This window comes from Micrasema longulum, unplaced genomic scaffold (genome assembly GCF_059751315.1).
Source record: "Micrasema longulum isolate JH-2025_06_02 unplaced genomic scaffold, ASM5975131v1 h1tg001833l, whole genome shotgun sequence".
NCBI classification, from domain to species: domain Eukaryota; kingdom Metazoa; phylum Arthropoda; class Insecta; order Trichoptera; family Brachycentridae; genus Micrasema; species Micrasema longulum.
In genome coordinates this window covers 20,064-43,054 of record NW_028279007.1, presented here as the reverse complement: position 1 = coordinate 43,054, position 22,991 = coordinate 20,064, and the positions used below count along the sequence as shown (strand labels likewise).

The window sequence follows — 22,991 nt, the reverse complement described above, 5'->3', positions numbered from 1 at the left end:
TATATGTATGTGTGTATATGTAACATCAAATGAAATTTAGAATACAAATTTTTATTATTATAAGCGTAACCCATCTTAGAAGCAAAATGCTCTTTAACTCGGCGTCAATGAATCTGGATGTGAGACACCTGGCACATTTTCAAAAGCTCACTATTTATAGAATTGACGACGTCGCATCCCCTCCCATTCAGTAGCTGGACTAAAAAGACTGATGTATCGATTACGATAAATTAAAGTTGTTTTGTTTTAGTAGTACCTTGCGCATGGGTTGAGATAGGTGGGTTCAAAGTACGTTCGGATGCCTCACACCCAGGTTCATAGTTTGTGTAAAATTTTTGGATATCCCTAAAAATATTTTTTTTACATGCTATGCTCAGAACTTAGTTTTTTTTCAAATACATGTTCTTTTGTGTATTCTACATCGTATATTTTGCGAATGTTCTTTCTGAAAAATTAAGTTTTTATTTGAATCTCAGTTTATTTTGATTTATTTTAAAATTATTTTTTGGAAAATGTTAATATTGTTTTTTTTTTGTAAAAACCTTGCAGTTAATTGAACAATAAAATATGAAAAAAAAAACAGTTATAAAAAAATATATAACGAAAAAATCCATGCAAAGGAACGTAATTTATTATTTAATACATTTTTTATTTTGAGCGCCCCACATCCGCGATCCGGTTTATCCACCACGTAGTATAAAATTTCATTTGTTTCAATTTAATTTTTTGTTGAAATTAGGATAAAAACAGCGGATTTAAATAACTTCTTTTTTTGATAAATAATACACTTTTAATATAATTTTCTCATTTTTGTTCTGAAAAAAACAGTGCTACAATATAAGCATGTCTTTTTTAATTATTAAATTATTAAAGTATTCTTCCATTATCCTTAATTTCAATTTAAAATACAATGCATACACACAGGCCATGCCTTTATGGTATTTTTTTTTTGAGTTTATGTAATTTTTTTGTATTTGTAACTTATATTTTTATTAATGTTATGTTTATTTATTGTAAAATGCAAAGAAGAAATTAAATAAATAAATAGGTTCATTGACGCCGGATAAAATCAAAACTTTTCCCTTTCGATATTTATAAATCATTGCTTTTTATTTGACACCAATTGGATTAATTTTGCATTGTAATATTTTGAGGTGGTGAATAATATTTTCAATAAAAGTTAGTTAATATTTGTATTTAACCACTTACCAACTTTTTATGTCAACCGGTTTTGAAATGTAACCGTCTCTTCGTCAGGACTTCAATAAAACCAACATGCATCACCCAACGGTCGCACAAATGCATGTCGTATTAGTTTTATATTTTTGTGCAACAATTATAGTAAATATGCAAAGTGGGTTTTGAACGTTGGTTTAATTGGTGTCCCGACTAAAAGACGGTTACGTCTCGATACCGGTAGACATCAAAATTTGGTAAGTGGTTAAATATAAATATTTACTAACAGTAATTAAAATGTTTGACCAAAAAGTTACTGTTGATGTTGTTTGTTGATATTTCTTGATAAAACTCCATAGTTAATGATTATGATAAAATTATAAATAAACTTATCAATGAAACTTCTTGGTTTAGTTTTACTTTTTATTATTTTACCAACGAGCGCTTTTGCCTAAGTAGGCATCTTCAAGACTGGTGAATTGGTTTACAACATTTACAGTTTTTATACTAGTCTTAACATATTTTGGAGATAGATCTATAAGTATTTCCCACTCTATTGTATTTCGCCATGTGTCTTTTCTCACCAGAAACATAAATATTTACAACAAGTTTGCTAAACATTTCATTTTTGGGAGTTTTCTGACCGAAATTAAGAAAGAACACATGGCGAAATACAATAGAGTGGGAAATACACATTTTAACAGATAAAGTTAGCACAATACTTTATTTTTGACAGGGAAGTTTACATACCTATATATAAATGTAAATGTTGTAAAGAATTCACCAGTTTTGAAGATGCCTATAAAGTTAATGCATTAAATATGAATAATAATATATATTTTTTTTCATTTCAGGGTCTGGCTTCATGCGTCTCTTCGGTGCTGCATTACCTCTTTGCGGAACAACCCTCCCTACATATTTCAATCTCCAAAGACCTCGTGGCATAACCTTGACCTTCAAAGACATCCTACAGAGAGCCAATACACCTTTTGTCTTTGTGGTGAAGATCCCCAGTGAGAGAGGGCAATGCGCTGCTAATGTGAGTAAACCTACTCACTTATTTATTTTATTTATTTATTTATTTATTGTATTTATTCTATTAATTCCATTTATTCTACTTATTCTATTGATTATATTTATTCTATTTATTCTATTTATTCTATTTATTCTATTTATTCTATTTATTCTATTTATTCTATTTATTCTATTTATTCTATTTATTCTATTTATTCTATTTATTCTATTTATTCTATTTATTCTATTTATTCTATTTATTCTATTTATTCTATTTATTCTATTTATTCTATTTATTCTATTTATTCTGTTTATTCTGTTTATTATATTTATTATATTTATTCTATTTATTCTATTTATTCTATTTATTCTATTTATTCTATTTATTCTATTTATTCTATTTATTATATTTATTATATTTATTCTATTTATTATATTTATTATATTTATTCTATTTATTCTATTTATTCTATTTATTCTATTTATTCTATTTATTCTATTTATTCTATTTAATCTATTTATTATATTTATTCTGCTTGTGTAAGAAAAGGGTTTTTGACGTTATAAATTGTTGTGCTATATTTTGTTATAAAGGTGCTAAACTTTCTTTGTTTCTTTGCTGTTCCAATATGTGTTATTTTTTAATGTTAATATTATTTATGTCCCGAATTGAGTTGTCGTTACTCCTGGTAATGTAATTCAACGTATTATACTTGTAAAATACTTTGTGCTAAATGATTTTTAAATAAATAAAATAAATAAAATAAATAAAATAAATAAAATAAATAAAATAAATAAAATAAATAAAATAAATAAAATAAATAAAATAAATAAAATAAATTAAATAAATTAAATAAATTAAATAAATTAAATAAATAAAATAAATAAAATAAATAAAATAAATAAAATAAATAAAATAAATAAAATAAATAAAATAAATAAAATAAATAAAATAAATAAAATAAATAAAATAAAATAAATAAAATAAATCAAATAAATAAAATAAATAAAATAAATAAAATAAATAAAATAAATAAAATAAATAAAATAAATAAAATAAATAAAATAAATAAATAAAATAAATAAAATAAAAAAATAAATAAAATAAATAAAATAAAAAAATAAATAAAATAAATAAAATAAATAAAATAAATAAAATAAATAAAATAAATAAAATAAATAAATAAAATAAATAAAATAAAACGGTTTAAAGAATGAAAAAAGTAGTGAATCTACTTAAGAAGATCATTAACATCACATGCCACGCAGATGATGCAGCCATAGTGATGATGACATATCTGAATGCCTAATAGTAATGTCGTATAGTACAATGAACACATGATTATTGGAAACATAACTCGGATATACAAAACGTGTCAGACCGATCATAGTGTATACAATAGAGGTGAGGATAGATAGAAAAAAAATAAAAAATACGAAAAACCAAGTAAAAAACTAAATAGAAAAACCAAATAACTGCTCAAAACGTTAGAGATGAAAGTACTGAAAGTAAGGCAATCGCAGGGAAACCCCAAAAAGGCGGAATCCAAAATAGATTATCAAACACAAAAACCTAACTCTTTTTTGGCAAGTTCAACCTGAATTGTTTTATTCCTTTATATATATTTCAATAAAATTATTTAAAAAAAAAAACAATAAATTGTGTTATATGTGTGAGAGGCATGAGAAGATTAACCCTTCACAACTTATAAAAAGGAAAATAAAAAACGGCTGCAGACATTTTGTTCAATACTTTACTATCTTACAGGTCCATAGTATGAAGTTTATTCGGAGCAGCTCGTCAAAATATTATTGACTATTCCATGCTTCTCATGTGTCTATTTTTCTTTATTCTCAATATTTTATACTGCACTTATAATTGTTATATATTATATATTATCAGAAAACTCACCGTGTTTACTTTTTAATTTGCGTTTTTCTGCTTTTTATTTTCTGTAACTGTTTTAACATCTCGTTTATTTTATTTACTTCTTAAAATATTTTTTGAACTTTCAGCTTATTTATTAAATCACATGTTTTATCATTTTGAGTTCCAGTTTTCTGTTACTTACTTGTTTATTTTTATTCCCCTATTTATTTACAATAAAATTAATTTGCATTAAAGTATTGGCAAATACGCATTTATTTATTTTTTCTTATTTTTTTGCGATAACATGCTTATCTGATTATTTATTTCACTCACATCTTTCCTTTTTACGTACCGTAACAGTTTGTAAACTTTTTGTTTTTTTGTTTTTATATATACTTTATGTTTTTTCTGGTATACCTAATTATATTTTTTTTCCTTTGTATAACTTTATTATGTGTTTTCAATTATTTTTTTCTTATTTTTCTAACTAATTTCTATTTTTTTTTATTTTACCCTGTGCGTTCATAAACCAAATAAATAAACGATATGTTATATTAAATGGATTATTTTTACATATAGTATATGTTTCACAAGCGAATGCTTATGTGGAACTTTTTCGTTGTATTTTCTGTATATATAGGTATTTAATAAAATATGTTATTTTTAAAATTTCTATATTGTGTAAGTTGTGATATAAATACAGTGTGAGTGCGTTATGTACGTATGTATATTTTTACGAATTTGTCAAGTATCTAATAATTTATACAGACAAAAAACGGAGAAATTTATCAGAAAAACAATAATCAATATCATCATTGTTCCTCTTTCTTCACCTAGTGGTGCAGAGGGCAGCATTAATGAACCAAATAGAGACGATTTTGATCATGCGTTGCTTGAAGATAAGGTGACCAATTTTACGCTTCAGAAGCTAGGCCGGGAACAAAGAAAACAGTTCAAAGAGCTTCTTAAATCAATATGTCTGTTCTGCCAAGAATCAAACCTTGGACCACGATAATGGTAGACAAACACCATCAACCACTACATAGCGAGATGAATTTATCCCTGTTGAATTTCAAATTCAGGATATTTTTCCTGAGAGCAGCAATCGATTCAGAAGCACGGGTTTTGGTTCGATTTCACACAAACAAAGATCTGTATTCCTCTTTCACCTGAATAAAAACTAAAAAAGTATGTAAACAAGACAACAATTAACTAACAAGTCAATTTCCATAATTGCGAAAATCTTAAAAATGGCAATCAATTTTGTGTTCTTTTGATAAATACGAATTTTTAGAGATCAGTGTTTTTTTTATTTATTTGTTAAAAGACTTTCAAACAACGCCAAAAAAAACATATTTATGTTACTCAGCATGTCACGTTACAAGTTCTTGTCGGAGAGTTCTGCTGATTGGTGAGTTAGTTTCCCGGAAACCGGATATCTATCACAACGTTATCATTGGTTTATCCGAGTTTACTTGTGACGTAGTTAAAAGCAGATTATTTTTATTATTTTTTTCATACATTTTAGAGAAACTTCGCCATACAATTAGAAACTCTCATTTTTACCACGTCTAAGGAAAGCTTTTTTCATATACACTTTCTCCTAACACTGAAATATTTCATTGGTCGAACTTCTTTTTTTAAACGCCAAATAATTTTCTTTTTTTCGCGGTTAAGAACTTTATTTTCAATTCCAGACACTTCTAGAACCAAAGTTTCTGCTTAGCTCGGAAGTTTTTCGTTGTTTATTGGTCAATTTAAAAAGTGTTTCAAGGGGTTGAACGACAAATTCTCACGAACAAAACTCATTTCCAATTTCGTTCCATTCCACTTTTTTTATACCTTCACGCAATAATTCTACGAGGTAAAGAGAAAAGATAATTTTTTTTTATCAATATTCCTACAGAGATGAGGTAGAATTTTTTCAAATTCAGGATTATCGATATTCGAGCGTTTACAGGGCTTATGACCTGTCATTGGCTGGGTTGAGTGGCCACTTTACGTTGTACAACATTCCCCATTCCGCTTATTAGCGAATATCGACACAGGTACCATTTTGATTCTTGTATATATCTTATTAAATGAGAAAAATGAGAGAAATGAGAAAAGATAAAATTACGCACAAATTTAACACAACAGCTTTGTTTGTTCTTTTGTAACCATAAAATAAAAATTCAAGTACAATACAAAGGACAATATATAAATCGTCGCCTTTCAAGCAAAAGTCACCAACAAAAAACACACAATTTTGGTATATTTACAATTAGAAAGTTTGGAGAACGAGGAAGAATCTGATTTTTGTGCTTTGGAAGCTTTATTTAAACAACATATTTCATTTAGGTATATTTTATTAATTCTATTAGTAACTGTTTCTTTAAAATACATTTTTATAAATCTGAAAGGTTTTTAATACGTAGGTAAAAAGCTGGCTTAAATTTGGTTTAGTGACTTATGCTTGTTTTTAATCTGGTCAATGCAGCTCAAAAGAGTAAGTGACAGGACCAAAATTTTACAATAGTTTATTTTAGATTTTTGTGGTTCAAATTTTTTTTAAATGTTTTTGTTTTATTTTTTACTATACAATTTCATACTTTACATAAGTCATACATAAAAATTGATGGCATATTTAACTCAAAACTGTGTTTTTTTAGGGTTAGTAACTTTTGCCTGAACGGCGACGAAATTTTATTTTTAGCGATAAAATAGTTAACTAAATTTGTTGCAACGGACAAGCAAAACATTATTGAGTAGGAAATACGTCTAGGCATAATAAGTCTAGGTATTTACAGGGCGTGTGACCTGTAATTAGCTGGTTTACACACTGTGCAACATTTACAACTCTGTCCGTGTTTTAACATCCACATTTCCTTAATTTTTTTCATTCGTTGACTTTTGAGGAGTAAAAAAACTGAAATTTTTATCATGTATGTGAGATTTATCCGGCTGAACTATTTAACCTACTAGGCAACTCTGCTGTCTGCTGCAACACATTTAGTTTAAAATAATTCCATAGAAAGGAAATCCAGCCTGTCTACAAACATTTAAACATAATAAAAATAGTATTGGTTAAACTTGCTTTGTTTCTTTGTTGTTCTAAATATATAAGTAAAAATAATGTGAGTATACTTTTAGCCCCTGATTTGGTCGTAGTAACTCCTGGGAATGCAGTTTATTTGTATTATTCATTGTATTTTATGATCTTAAAATTTAAACAAATAAGCGTTATAAAATAAATTAAACTTGAATTTATTTATTAATTTCATGAATATTGGTTAATATTTATAAATAACCATGTATTTACTTTTTTTCACAAACCAGTTTTGAGACGCACCCAACTCTTCGTTTGGATACTTTTTACAATCACATGCTAATCCCAATATATATCTTTGGCATAGCAGTTACATAAAAACATGAATTATTTGTTTTTAAATAAATTATCTCTTCATATATTGAGTTTTTCTACTGTCATTTCTTAGTGGAACTGCACTTTAATTATAAAAAAATACTTTATAGTTTTATTCCACTTTCACTGTCACGGTCACTGATATTATAAAATAATTATAAATAAAAGTGGAATAAAACAACAAAGTATTTTTTATAATTATCTCTTCATGTTTTAACAAACGGTTATTATTTTTTCAGGGATTGGAACTAAAGGGGCAGATGGTGTACTGCCCAGAATCAGATTCGCTTCTGTTCATTGGATCCCCTTTCCTTGACGGGCTTGAAGGATTGACGGGAAGAGGGTTGTTTATATCTGATATTCCACTCCACGACGCTACAAGGGATGTTATTCTTGTAGGAGAACAAGCTAGAGCACAGGTAACAATAAACTCTTTAATTTATTTAAAAACTTGATATTTTATATAAAATAAATGCACCAGAGAATGCAAAAAATTTTGTCATTGTTCCAGTGGTTCAATCAAACTGTTTATCTAAGTATATTTGAAGTCCTTAAGAAACTTGACTGATCACGATCAAAGCGGACCATGATTATAAACTTGCTTATACAAATTAGAATCATTAGTAGGTTAACCAGATAGATGTGCATACTGTAAGAGTTTAACAAAGACAAAGCTAGTCTCTTTTGTATAATCTGTGCGAGATTCAGTTTATCCGTTAGTCGTTTGTTTTGCATATTTCAAGGTTTATTTTCTGAAATAAATTATTGACAACATAATTTTAATTATTTTAATTGATTATAAAAATATCTATGCTTATGCGACACGGTACAAATCCAAATAAGGTGCTTAAGGTTACACAAATAACTACACTTATTACATCATTAGACGCCTTGGCGCAGTTGGTAAGACGGCAAACTGTGAAACTGGCGTCGTAGGTTCGATTTCCGTCAGTTGTAAGAAAAAATCTAAGAAATATTTTTTTCTAAACTGGTTTGGGTGTCGTGTATTTTTCGTTACTTCCTTCCACATCCCCTCTTTCTCACCCGCTGACAAACCTCTTAAATAGAAGCTTAGCAGGCCATACATTTTTTTTTTAATAAAAAAAAAACCCTTAATGATGGGCAAACTAATGGCACAATAACTTTAAAAATTTAATACGCAAATAAAATGTAAATTAGTGATGCAAAAATAAATGCATTCAATTGACTTTTTTGCAACATGGAACCTTCCAAACGATTTTCAGTGGAGATGTTTTATCTGCATTTCGTTTGAAACAAAAGCGTTTTATCCATTGCAAAACCTACTTCGATGTTTCTTTGAAAAGCGAGAACTGAATACGATATGAATATAAGGTACATTTATCGATAGAAAAAGTTATTCATGAACTTTATTTTTTTTAAAAATAGGCAAAATTATAATGGTGAATGACACTTATATTTTAGGAAAATTAGCCATCTTTACAATCGCACTAGAAATCATTTGCCGGTGGTATCCAACAAATATTGTTCTAGTTTATGAATTAAATCCTTAAAGATATACTTTATATTCCTATTTATTTATTTTTTCAACTCTTCTTCCGGTTGTTTATTGCTTTGCTTATGCAAACAAAGTTTTTTTTCCAAGCATGTATAAGAGTATATTGTACAACAATTATTTTTCACGGTTCTGGGTCAGTTCATTAATTTTTATCATTTTTATAAGTAAAGTCTCCATAAAGTCCGTGTGTCTTTTCGCAGTGGCTTAATTTTTTTATAACTTTCTGTGGGTCTTCACAAATTGAGCTGCATTGTGCACACATTTGTTTGTTGTTTAACCTCTCGGCATCAAACATTAGACGATCGCGAAATATATGGAGGCCGTCCTGAGAGATGTATCTATCGCAACGGCATCAATCATCATCTCTTTTTCTTTAATATATGAAAATATTTTCCGAAAAAACCACGACCTGAAAGCATTAGCGATAGCTCGTAAGTCGACCCAAAAGTATTCAATATCTCGGATCTCTTAAATGTCTGAAAAACAATGTTGTCATTTTGCCTGTATCACTGTTTTTTTAATGAATGACATGGGAATATGGTTGTAGGTAGGCAGAGTTCTCATTTTGGAAGCTTTTTTCGATAATTCATCCGCTCGCTCATTTTTCATGTTACCATCGTGTGCTATCATTAATGTCATTGCCATTTGCTTTTTTCTACTTTTTCGGTATTTTTTAGCAAGCTTTTTTATTCAATAAATAATTGGACCTGTAAACTTTGGACCATTCAATCCTTGTAAGCTTGACATGTTGTCACTTTGTTGCAAGATTTAAGAATGTTATGTATTCTTTACTGTCCAGTTCATGCCTTTTTTATAGCCACTAGTTCACTTTCGAAGACTACACGTACACTCATCTGCCAACTTTATTTGTCTTTTGGCAATTTAAACTTCATTTTGAAAAATGACAAATTATGCTTCATCTCGTTCTTCCATTTTACTGCCATCGGCTAAGTTATGTATTGCGTACAAATTGTTCGTGATGTCTGCATCAATAATTGTATTTATTTTAATAAGAGTGGCAGCGTGTTGTTGATCTATATAATCTATGCATTTTTAAATATTTCTTTCCCCGGGAATGTCATCCACATATTCGTATCGCTTTGCATTTTACATTTATATAAATTTAAGCCAAATGTGCTGGCCATCTACTGTAGAACAACCGAGCAGAGAACACGGACGTGCATCTCCTATTACGCTATGGCGCACTATAGTGCAATGCTAGATAATACCATAAGACACCGAAATACATTGAGCTGTGCAACAAAACCCTTTGCAGTTTTTCATTATATTATTAGCCCTAGTATTAACTGAGTATAATTCTAATGTTTTTCTAGCGAAACATCCGAGTAAAAGTTTAATAATTTAAAGTTCCAGCGTTGTATTTAGCCAATTTATTCAATAAAAGGTTACTCAATAAAAGGTTTATTCCACTTCGTCAATCGATGTTTATATTTTTTTGCGTTGACGTGTTTTCTAGCAAATGTTTTTTTGATGTTCAATTTTTATTTTTTTATTCCTTCGTTTTCCGCGTCCTTCCAAATTCATTAACTGATCCCATATTCCTCATCACTGAATATTTTTTTTTATTATTTGAGATTGCACTAAGTGCAAACTTTATTTGTCCATCAAATACAGTTGTTATTAAGAAGAAAATGTCGGTTTTCACATAAATATAATCACTATTTTCTTTTTAATTTCTTTAATCATAAAGTTTGGCAATTTTATCTTTTGACCAGTCTGTTTTTGGGGTGGCTGGAAGATATTTCTTTTGAGCAATAAGTGCACCAAAGTGCATAAATTTTTATACCAGAATATATTTTTTTTTAAAGTCGTTCTTCAGATGCTTATACTTAAGAATGTTATGTATACATTATCTTATCTCTTAAATTCTATAAACATATAAAAACTCTTATTACTATGGAAAAAAAAATATATGTACATCGAAAATAAAAAAATAACAATTGACCAAATAAAAAAGAAAAACACAAAAAAAAGTTAAACTTATAAAACCACGTTCTTAAAACCAGATTCTCAGCAGACGTCTTTCTCTTGAAATAAGTTAAGAAAAACAGTTAATAGGTTTTATAATAGCAGATATACTAAACATTTTTGGGAGTAAAATATTGACGTTTGGGGATTCTAAAGACTTAAAAACTGTAAAAGAACACTTTATAGACAGCTTGCCCACCACATACCGCACACTGCATCTGAGGACATAAATCTCCTTGGCGGTGCCCACATACACGGAAAATTTGCTCGTTGTAGACAGTTTAAAGACAGTGTGACAGTCGCCAATTGATTGAATTGTGAATTTCTTTAATTCTTTTATTTGTTGACATTTGTGATGGAAAAGACCTAAAACCAGCCAACGACAGGTGTCATAAACCCTGTAAATGGCTAGACATCCATATTCTCTTCACAATTTTTTTTTACCCTCTATTTCAATAAATTTCAAGAATGATATTTTTTACAAAATAAGTGAAGTGGCTTTTAATGTCAGTCATGACAGGTGACGAGCCGTATAAATGGCTGGAGATCACTATTACCATTTCTAAAACGATCCTCATATCTCTTGTACATGTATAAATAAATGTTTTTTACACCTTGAAAAGGTACAGCATTGCGAATTCGGTTAAATACCATCCCAATTTTAGTTTTGAGTCCAAAAAGATTTTTTTTCCGCTTTGGATGTCAGTTCCGGAAAACATATTACATATTATTTGTTCAAGTAAAGCAACCCTGAGAATCCATTTTTAAATTGAAATTGGTATTACTGTGCACGTAAAATATTATTTCCTTCAAAAGAGTTATGTGATTACTCGGGTGTAATATTTGTAAGAAGATAAATGTAAGTCTAGTAAAAAATATGCGGAATATTAGATTTAATTACAAAGCAAATACAAAAAACTTTCGGAGAAACGTATATTTTTTTTATTTTTTTTTATAAATAAAAGACGAATAATACTTCAATCCATAAATTTGGAATATTCAGTGACTGGTTTCATCGCTTTCGTGACATCTTCGATATTCCTTATATCACTCAAATTACATACATTAATATTATTATTATAAATCAAATTTTTCTTTTGAAATTCGTACTACTACTAAAATCGCTTTAATGAAATTTTATCGACTTCTCATGGTTTAAAATCTTCTCCTTATATTGCTTTTTCAAATTTTAAAGATTACTTGCCATACTTGTTATTCCTTCTTTATTTTTTCTTTTTATTTTTTCTCTGCTGCATTGGCATGTTTTTATACTTTTATACTACTTTTAATTACATATATTATAAATGTAAATAAAATCAATATGTTGCTACTCTTACTATAATGTGTCATTAATTTTGAAGATGTTTTTTAAATTGACTTAAATTTATTGTCTTATATTTCACTTAAAGATTATTCTCATCGTTTCTTTGAATCCTTTAAAATAAATATGTGAATATTTATGTGTTTCCTTTTTTTTTTAAATGTTATTACTATTTTATTTTATTTTTACATCTGAGCATGTTTTTCATTCTTTATTTCAATTCTTAATTTTAATTACTCTTACAAATTTTCTTCATTTTTTATACTTTTTCATTTGTAAATACTCACTACAAACTATAGACTTTAAAATTTTTTTTTTTCACTTACATTTTAATTTTTAAACAACTTTCATTTATGTTTTTCTTTTTCCTTCTCTTTTTAATACTTTCATAATTAACCTTACATATTATTGCTTTATAATATGGAAACTTTACTGGTCCATTAGAATTAAGTCTAATTGTGTAAAATATTAAACTTTGTAACTGTACTGTATGTTTCCTAAATAAAAGCAAAAAATAAAATAAAATAAAAATAAAAAACTACAAATTTGTGGATTAAAGTATCACTCGTTTTTTATTTATATGATAAAACTCCTTGATGATTTTTTGATTCTTCGATTTTTTTTCTCTTTAAAAAATAGTTTTCACATTAGTTCTTACTGTATACTGTACAATGCATAGATGCTAAAGTTAAAAAGTTTTATCACATTTGCAATGTAACATGGGACTGAGTATAAAAATTAAAACTACTTTAATCTGAACTCCTACCGTGTTAAGCAATTTTAAACATAAACTTATATATGTGGGCTCACTGCCAAATGTGTGAACTTTATAGTTTTTAACCAAATGAGGAGCATCTGAATTTATAAGGGTGGTTTTAGCGTGATCTGGGTCGAAACTCGAGCAGCAATTCTACCCTTTTGTCTCCTGTGGTAGAAACTACTTTACATTGCCGAACTCAGGCAAAACTAATCCCCAGTGACATATTTACTGAAATTTCCCGTGAATATTATGTTTTGTCGTCCAGATTTTTTTATTCGCTTATTTTAAAAAAAAATTGACCATACAGAATAAAACAAACAATTCCGTATGCTCGACAAAAAAAGATAAGATGAAGAAGACCAATGAAGAGGTTAAGTCTTAAACATTATTGTAGATGCAGACAGTTTTATATAGTTTGAACGATGAGTTATAAGAGGCAATAAAAGAAATGCAAAGTTTAAGAAAAAATTATATATATATTAATTATAATAATTAAATAATATATTAATTTCAAAATTACGTTGTAAGTCATATTTTAATTAGTCTCACCACCACCATAGATTTTGTAATGTATTCTGGAATAAGATACCCACAAACAAGCCATGCATATGTAGGGTTTTTTCGTGTTAGTAAATATATTGATATATGTAATTGAAAAAAATACCTATATGTAACAAAAAAATTGGAAGTAAAATAATAATAAATATTAATAATAAACGATTTAAAGTAAATTGACCTCTCCTACGTATAATGTCGTAACTAGGGAATGCAATCCCGCAAGATAATTTCAATCCAGGAATTTGCGAGACCGAGCCATCTTAGTAACGCTGGATCCAGGTATTAGCGGGATCCAGCAGTGTGAACCACGTGTAAACTTAGACCTCGGAAATCAATCGTAATAAAGACTTAATAGACCTCGTTTTCGTGGTTTTAATTTTAACCCAAATCAAACAAACTCTTTGGTACATCTTAAGTGGTTTATCAATACTTTTAGACATAAAGATTAAGACATAAATTGACATGAATAAAAAAACACACAAGGAATAAATTGACATAACAATATAAACATCAGAAACATAAATATACGTTTATATCGATGGCCATAAGTTGACAGCTCGAAACTGACATTTTAGAAATAGAGCTACCGACATTATTGTCACTAGTCAATAAATAATATAAAAAAACCTAGAAAGTTCAGTTTACTTTGATTTATCTAAAACAATCAATGTTCAATGAATAAATCACTGCGTTGCGTCATAACTACAAGTTGTTAAGCTAGGGTTTCCCAGGACAGCGGTGCCCGTATCTTAACGGCCGTAGTGAAGGGTGATGCTGTGGACAGCCGTCACAACGGTGACTAGAGAGTGATTTTCCTAGGAAAATGGTGTTGATAACATTAACGACCGTTAAGATACCGGCACCGCTGTCCTAGGAAACCCTAGCTTTAGCCAGTCCACGGGCGGCACGGGTACGGGCCACCGCGTGCAGAGCAACGCGCATGATTCACGCTTCTCTGTAATCCTGCCAGTCCAGCGGGATCCCGCTTAATTTTCGACCGAGATTATCCCCGCAAAATGTTGCGGGATCTCGGGATACCAGGATTGCATTCCCTAGTCGTAACACTCAAACGGTCGATTTTACGTTTTTAATTTTATTTCGTCAATATACTCGTATTATTTTATCTTTAGTTCCAACTATTATTTTACTGAATTTTTAAGGTTTAACAATAAAAACGCGGAGTTTTAAGCTTTTTGAATTGACTTTTAAATTATTTAAACAAATTTTGATTTCGACCGAAACTAGTTTTTTTTTTTTTTTTTATTGGATAATTTTTTTTTTACAAAATACATTTTTGAAATACAAAATAGGTAAATATACAGAAAATCTTATTTATAACGTTTCTCCCTCTCTAATAAAGTTGATACTTGTGTTTAGAGAGGGAGTTCGTTTCACTTTTTTTTTTTTTATAAACAAAGTCAATTAAAATTAAAATTAAAAATAAACAAGGTAAATTAAAAATAAACATTCTTTGGTATGGAGTCTGGGAAGGGGTGAGTCTTAAATGTTTTTTAATTTTAGTTTTGACAGTTTGATAATTTTTTATAGATTTTAAGTTTTCCGGAAGTTTCTTAAAGTTTTTTTTACCTATGTACGTATAATGGTTTAACGCTGCTGTTGTTTTACATCTGTGCAAAATTAAATTATTAGAAAATCTAGAGTTACTTGAATTTTGCACTTCAATTTTTTTTTCTTTAAAAGTTTGTAAGATAGAGGCTTTATTAAAGATTTCTTCAATTGTTGGTATATAAAGTTCTTCGAATACGAGTTTTGATGGGTAAGTTCTGGGCTTTTTAAGAATTATATTTGCAGAATACAAGTTGAAATTTGGTTTCACCTAAAAATGTTGATTTGGTCGGTCATTAAATATCATATCTATATGCATTAGATAGAAGATATTTTGAAAATCAAAAAATATGATTAAAATTCAATCCTTTATTATGGCTCAATGAAAAAGCACGTTTTGCTCCGAAACCGGTATTTAATTAAATGAAATAAAAACAAGTAATCAATTATAATTATAAAGAGTAGTATGTATGCTGATGATGTAGTTCTGTTAGCAAGCTGCAACGAGGATTTGCAAAAAATAGTCTCTACAATGTATAATGTATGCCTGGAGAGCGGATTGACGATGAAAGAACGTAAGTCAAAGGTGATGGTATTTGAAAGGGGAAGTGAGGTTACTGACTTTATAATAAATGTAAACAACGAATGTCTTGGACAAGTAAAAGAATTTGTGTACCTGGAAAGCATGTTTTCAAGGGATGGAACAGTAGAAACAGATGTTGAAGAATGAATGCGGGCAATAAAATGAACGGCGCACTAAGCACAGTAATTGCTAATAAAAATATGTCAATCGAAGCTAAACTGGCAGTGCACAACGGAGTTTTAGTATGGAAGTTAAACATGAAACTAGCAGAGGAATGATGAAACCCGAGTGAACGCGGTTGAAATACGATATCTCTTAGACAAATTGTGCGGGAAATCAATGTATGACAGGGTTCATCATCATCATTCCCTATCTGCACATAATGGTGCATAGGGCACTGCATTGGTACACCAATCGCAGCGTACCTTGATAATTTTTGTAACATGAAGGTAAGACGATCAATCCTACGCTTCAAGTACCAGTCCAGGGATTATAACATATTTTTATTTTAAAAGCACTCTATTAAATAAATATTTTATAATTATCCTGTCAGGAATCGAACCCGAGACCTCTTGCATGATAGGCGAATGCGCTGACCATTACAATACGAGGCCGACTATGACAGGGTTAAGAAGGATGAAATCAGGCGAGAGTGTAAATCGAAGTCACGTATAATTGATAAGATTAAGAAAGAGTCTCTGAGATGGTTTGGTCATGTGGAACAAATGGACGACGAAAGAATAGAAAAACAATTATTAATATAATTGGCAAAAATGAACGGCAACGTGAGACGAGCGTGACCAAAAAAGACGTGGCATGATTAGATAAACCAAAATCTTAAGTCTGGTCATGTCAAAAGCAGACATAATCGAAGGGCATGTATGAATGTGGAAGAAGCTAGAAATATATGCCAGGATAGACGTGTGTGGCGGTCCATTCTCTCTGCCTACCCCTACGTAGAAATGGTGAAACGGTAGTAGTAGTAAGTAATTTATTAATTACTTCTGAGTAATCATTCGATAACACCTCTTTTTAATGTTTTAAATTTATTTTACACTTACAAATTTCGACTATGTTTTTATGCGCCGTAAATCAAACGATTCCAAATCTAATGAAAATAAACCGTATATAGAAATTCCTATTCGGGTCAGCCATTCACCTTGTTTATCCAATTACTGGGTTCGTAATTAATGAATTCAACTTGTTTTAATTTGCTAAGGGATATTGTATTCTGTCACGTGACATGCCAACTGCCATACAGACTGACACACAATTTATAATAATGGCCATTTCCTTAATTTCGTATATAATTTATCACCCGAGTTCAGGTTTACTTGGAAATTCTACGGAAGAACGACGTTTGATAATGAAAGCTATTTCTAAAACCTACACTTACCGAAATTAAAATTACTACTAAAATTTTAGTCAGTTTTATAAATTAATTTACAAGTTGATGTAATGTACTCGGGGGAATTACGTCTATCGACATGCAACTAAATAATTATTTTTTAACACGAGAACTATTTATTTTTTATTTTTTTTGTCGTTAAATACCCGTATGCAGAGACAAACCTTAAGGTGAGGAAAGTACATTCCATTGTCTTTTTCTCTGCATTTGTAATTAGAATGTACTTTCCCCACCTTAAGTTTTGTCTCTGCATAATAAACATTAAGGTGAGAAAAGTACATACTATTGTCTTCACCTTCGGGTTATTCTCTGCATTTGAAATTAGAATGTACTTTCCTCACCTTAATGTTGTCTCTGCATACGGGTATAAGAATATGTCATCACCGTTCAAGCAAAAGTCACTAATTATTCAAATTATTTATTCACAAAGTAACATAACAAATAACAAAGGATTTAAGATGTTAAATTGGAATTTTATATCAAACAAAGAACCCTTGAGCAATGGTTTGACATTATTAAGGTATAATACTCTCTAATAGCAAGAGTATTTGCTTCTTAAACATAGTTTCACTAATATGAAAGATGTCGATCTCCAAAGTGATAATGTTTATTATAATATTAAAAATACAAATAAAGTTTTATTAAACTTTTGTTTATAATTTTTTTACCAGTGTTATTCACTAATGTCCCTATAGTAGAATTAAAAATAGCTCTTACAGATTTCATGGATAAAAAAAAATTAACCGTATTATGAAAAAATATATTATTACCTTATTAAAAACCCGTTTAGACCAAAACTATTTCCAATTCAATAATAAATTTTATCTCCAAGAAATGGGTTTAGCGATAGGAAGCCCAATTTCTCCGGTTCTTGCAGAGTTTTTCATAAATCACTAAGAAAAAACAATATAAAATCATGATTAACAACCCCTGCTTGCTCTTGAATATTACATAAAAAAATGTTTAGTCTCCCACAAGTCTAACGATGTCGGTCGCGACGAAACCCGGTGACTGGTATTTTTTTTTTTAAATATATAAATTAAAGAAGAATAAAACTATATACGTATTTTTATTATTATAATTCAAATGCAGTTCCACCAAGAAATGTCAGTGGAAAAACTCAATAACCTTAAAAATGTGAGTTTTGAAAAGAATATACCATTAAAAGCGTAAAATTATGTTCTTTAAGAAGCCAAAATCACTTTAGTTACTTAGTCACAAAAGGCAGATAATATTTACTGGACAGTTTATGCAGTTTTCTTCCTTGTGTTCAGGTATTTCTATAATAAAAGTTCGGCTTACTTGCGTAGTGTTAAGCGCGTTTTTTTACCATGCAAGAGTCTCGGGTTTGTTTCCCGACATGGTTGACATGAATTATTTATTTTTTGTTTATTTATTTATCATGTTGATAAAACCACCGGTCCATGAAGAAGTATAGAAATTGAAAAAAATAAAAAATTTCATGCGTTGCCTAGTATGTAGGTGAAATAATTCAATTAGATAAATCTCACCCGCATAAATAACGGTTTCGGCTCTTTGACTTCACAAACATCAACAGATGAAAGAGTTGAAGGAATATATATGTTCAAATATGGGCAGAATGGTGAATGTTACACAGTGTGTAAAGTGGCCACTTAAATTAAATTGAATGAAATTCATTTATTTTAAATATAACATATACATTACAAACATATATTCAATACGTACGTATTATAAAAAAAAAATACACTAAAAAGACTCATGTCAAAGTAGTAACCCCTTCAGATACATGAAATAGATCAATATCCAGAGCGATGTTGTTCAGCATAGAGGTAGCCCTTCCAACAGGGATAACCATGGGCAGGTTGGTCCTGATTATCGGAATATGAAACAATCTATGCTGACGCTGTCTTAGGTTATTATTAACAATAATAATGTTTGGATAATTTATATAGCGCCATTTTTGTGAAAATCACCTCAAGGGCGCTTAGGAACATACAAACCAATGCTCATCATTATCTTAGAATTATCGATCATACCGCACAACAATCAATAAATATGTGTAGTCAAATACACATTCCTTCTAGTTTCTAAACTGTTGTAGCCAAGCATACCCTGGAGAAACTCGGTCGGGTAGAGCCAAGGATAATACCCAGTCAATGACAGGTCATAAGTCATGTAGATGCCTAGACTTCTATATTACCTTCTCTAAAATGTTTTTCATATCTGACGTAATATGTTAAAGTTCCTCGTATTCTAGTATGTCATCAAGCTTTTTACAGATGTCTTCGAGTGTACACAATCTGAAGTCATTCGAAATACTTGGAATACTTACAAAGGAACGCGTCTTTAGGCGCTATTTTTGTATGACCAGGCCTCCGAGCACGGATACAGACAGCGAGTTAACGCGCTCGTGGCACTTAACCGGTTAAGCGTCATTAGTAGTTTTAAAACGCTTATAAAACAAAATATTTAGGGATCCAAAATCATATAATAGTATTTTTCTCAGTTTTTAGTGTTTTTTGCATCCATAGACATTTGCATATTCTAATAAATATTCCAAAAGTCACCCTTCGTGAAATTAAACTAGGAATTTAACTAATGTAATAACAATTGCTGGTGACACATCTGCCCAGTGACCGCAGTGCGGGTGACACATATTGTATTTCTCTGCAAACTGTATAACATAATAATTTGTCAATTTTCCACTATCCTACAATATCCACACACCGCTACCGGACGTTAGTATTTATTTATTAACATACTTAATCCATTAAAAAAATGACAAACACAAATTTGTAAATAATTATAAGAATCTGTTTTTTTTAATTTCATATTTTATTTATCAAAAGCATACAAAAATTAACATATAAATTATTAAATCCTACTGAACTGCATAAAATGCAGTTCGTCAGCAGGTGCTTATAGTTAAGTTCTAATATATATATATACAAAATCTTATTTCCTTAATTCTATAAAAACATAAAAATTCTTATTACCATGGAAAAAAATATGTACTTCGAAAATAAAAAAAAATCCAAATAAAAAAGAAAAGCACAAAGAACTTTAATATAAAAAAAAAACACGTGCAAAAAGCCAGATTCTCAGCAGACGTCTTTCTCTTGCGCCAGATAAGTTTTTTTGATTTTTTATATTTAATGAGAGCATATTATACATTTTGGTATATTGTACTCTAGTATTCATTCTTACATACCATTACACCGTACAAGGCGCATACGCAAAATATAAAACTTATGCTTCGAAAAATTCATCAATCAATCGGGCAATTATTTATAGTAATCGAAATATTTAGAAAATCGCACCTTTAATTCATTAGAAGCATGTATATATATGCATATTTGATTCTGATTTTCAACATAAGTTTTCAGTTTCGTTGCTGCAGGACAGCGTTCATTTGATATTTTAAGTAAAATATATTTTTTTAAATTTGTTGCAACAGAGAGGGAAAACATTTTCGAGAAGGGAATATGGAAGTCTAGGCATTTACAGGGCTTATGACCTATCATTGGCTGGTTTAAGTAGCCACATTACACACTGTGTAACATTCACCATTCTGCCTATGTTTGAACATCCACATTTCCTTAACTCTTCCACCTGTTGACTATTCATTCTTTTATTTTATTTTATTTCATTGGAAAGCCAACAGACATTTATAAATTTATAAGACAAAAATCATCCCATTTTTTTTTATCTTGACAAATTTAGATTCAGTAGAAAAATTGATTATTCACCAAGGCAATTGCAACAAAACTAACTGCGATCTTACATGTTCAGTACTTGATACAACAGATAAAATAAAATATCTCGGTGTATACATAGACCAAAACTTAAAATGTTAAGACCATATTAGTGAACTAGTTAAACGAAGTAGAAAATGTATACACATATTTATTAGATTAAGGAATATTTAAAAAAATAGTAATTTAAAAATAGCTTATTACTCAATCGTACAATCTTTGTTACAATATGGTACTGTAGGGTGGGGTGGTTCATACGCCAATATATTAATCCCTCTTAAAATAGTACAAGGATTAATTATTAAAGTAATTCTAAAGAAACCCTCAACATTCAGTACGGAAAGTTTATTTAAAATATTTAAGGTTCATACAGTAGACACTCTTTATAAAATAAATTATTTTATACAAATATATTAAAAAGAAAAAATGTGTTATTGTTTTGTTATTTCTTTAAATATCCTATGTTTTGATTTTTTTCTCATGTACTCGTATTTAAAATTATATAAACTCTTATAATAAACAATAAACAACTACAACTGTGTAAGCCACTCTCTCTAAAAATGTAAATATAATACATATTATTAAAATAAAAAGTATTTGTGAAGTAAAAAAGATGAAACCTTTATCATGTGGGTGAAATTCAACCAGCTGAACCAATTCACATACATACTAGGCAACACCTAACTTCTTCTTTTACTAGGTAGTTAATTCAGCAATGTTTTGAGTATTTCCAAATGCTTACAGACTGGCTCAATTAAGGAAATGTGGATGTTCAAACATTGGCAGAATAGTGAATGTTACAAAGTGTGTAAAGTGGCCACTTAAACCAGCCAATGACAGGTCATAAGCCCTGTAAAGGCCTAGACTTCCATATTCCCTTCTCAAAAATGTTTTTTATCTCTGTTGCAATAAATTGAACTATGAATAACTCCTTGGGGGGGAAATCCAGTTAATCTGCAAGCATTTGGACGTACTCAAAACACTGTTTAATGATCAATTACCCATTAAGTCTAATTACTCATTGAGTTTACTGACACATTTTTTTACAATTGTAATTTATCAACGTTTATAAGTGATTCAATGAATCCTATGTCAAGAATTAATTACACTAACATGCAAAGATACATATTTTTATTTCTTATTTTTCCGTGATAATATATGCTTGCTTGTTTATTAATTTAACTTAAAAATGTCTTTCTTGCTTACCGTAACACTTTATTTATTGTTTGTCTTACAGAATTTATTTCATAAGCTTATATCTTTGCATTTTTTGTTTATATGCTTACTGTTTTTTCTTGGATACCTTTGTTATTATTGTTTTTTTTTTTTTTAACTTTGTAAACCTTTTTTATTAAATATGATAAAAGATTTTTACTTTGTAATTTTTTTTTATCATATTCTTTCTAACTAATTTCACATATTTTTTCTGTGTATTCTGTTTATTATTTAGTATGTTAGCATGTAATTCATTTTTATTTTTTGTAAATGCCTTTTGGTCGTTAATGAACAAAATAAATAAATAAATAAATCCCACTTTACACCCTACGTAAGAATATTTTTGGATAGCTACTTTGGTGAAGATGTATATAGTGGGGTTTGCTTGTTAGTGTCCTGACTAATATATACAAATATTTACCAACATTTTAACATATATTATTGTCAAAATGTTACTTTTTTTTATTTCTAGGATGGTCTGAGAAGAAGAATGGACAAACTGAAGAACTCAATAGAAGAGGCCAACCAAGCAGTAGACAAAGAGAGGGAGAAAAACGTCAGTCTTCTTCATCTCATATTCCCGCCAGATATTGCTAAACGTCTTTGGTTAGGTAAGTAATTTTTGGTTATTTTGTCTGTTGGATTTGTTCCGACATTTTGGCTACCATTGCAGGAGCCATCTTTTGGGTAAACTGTGAAACAGTTTACCTTAAATATGACTCCTGCAATGGTAAACAAAACGTCGGAGCAAACCCAACAAACACGGTTTCACCCAAAAACGAAACAAATTTATAAAAAGGACTGTGAAAATCTTCGCACCTATTTATATTGTTAAGTGAAATTTATAAAAATAG

The 22,991-nt window shown here is 29.3% G+C and overlaps 1 protein-coding gene across 1 annotated transcript in view; it reads left to right on the top strand.

Moving 5' to 3' along the window:
• The window catches only part of LOC148273795 (head-specific guanylate cyclase-like), a 59,124-nt gene extending 36,368 nt beyond the window's left edge, over positions 1-22,756 (top strand). The window contains exons 6-8 of the mRNA XM_088238181.1: positions 2,031-2,215; positions 7,703-7,882; positions 22,610-22,756. Coding sequence (XP_088094307.1) covers positions 2,031-2,215; positions 7,703-7,882; positions 22,610-22,756 — 512 coding nt within the window. The remainder of the gene's footprint in view (positions 1-2,030; positions 2,216-7,702; positions 7,883-22,609) is intronic.
• The last annotated feature ends 235 nt before the right edge of the window (positions 22,757-22,991 follow it).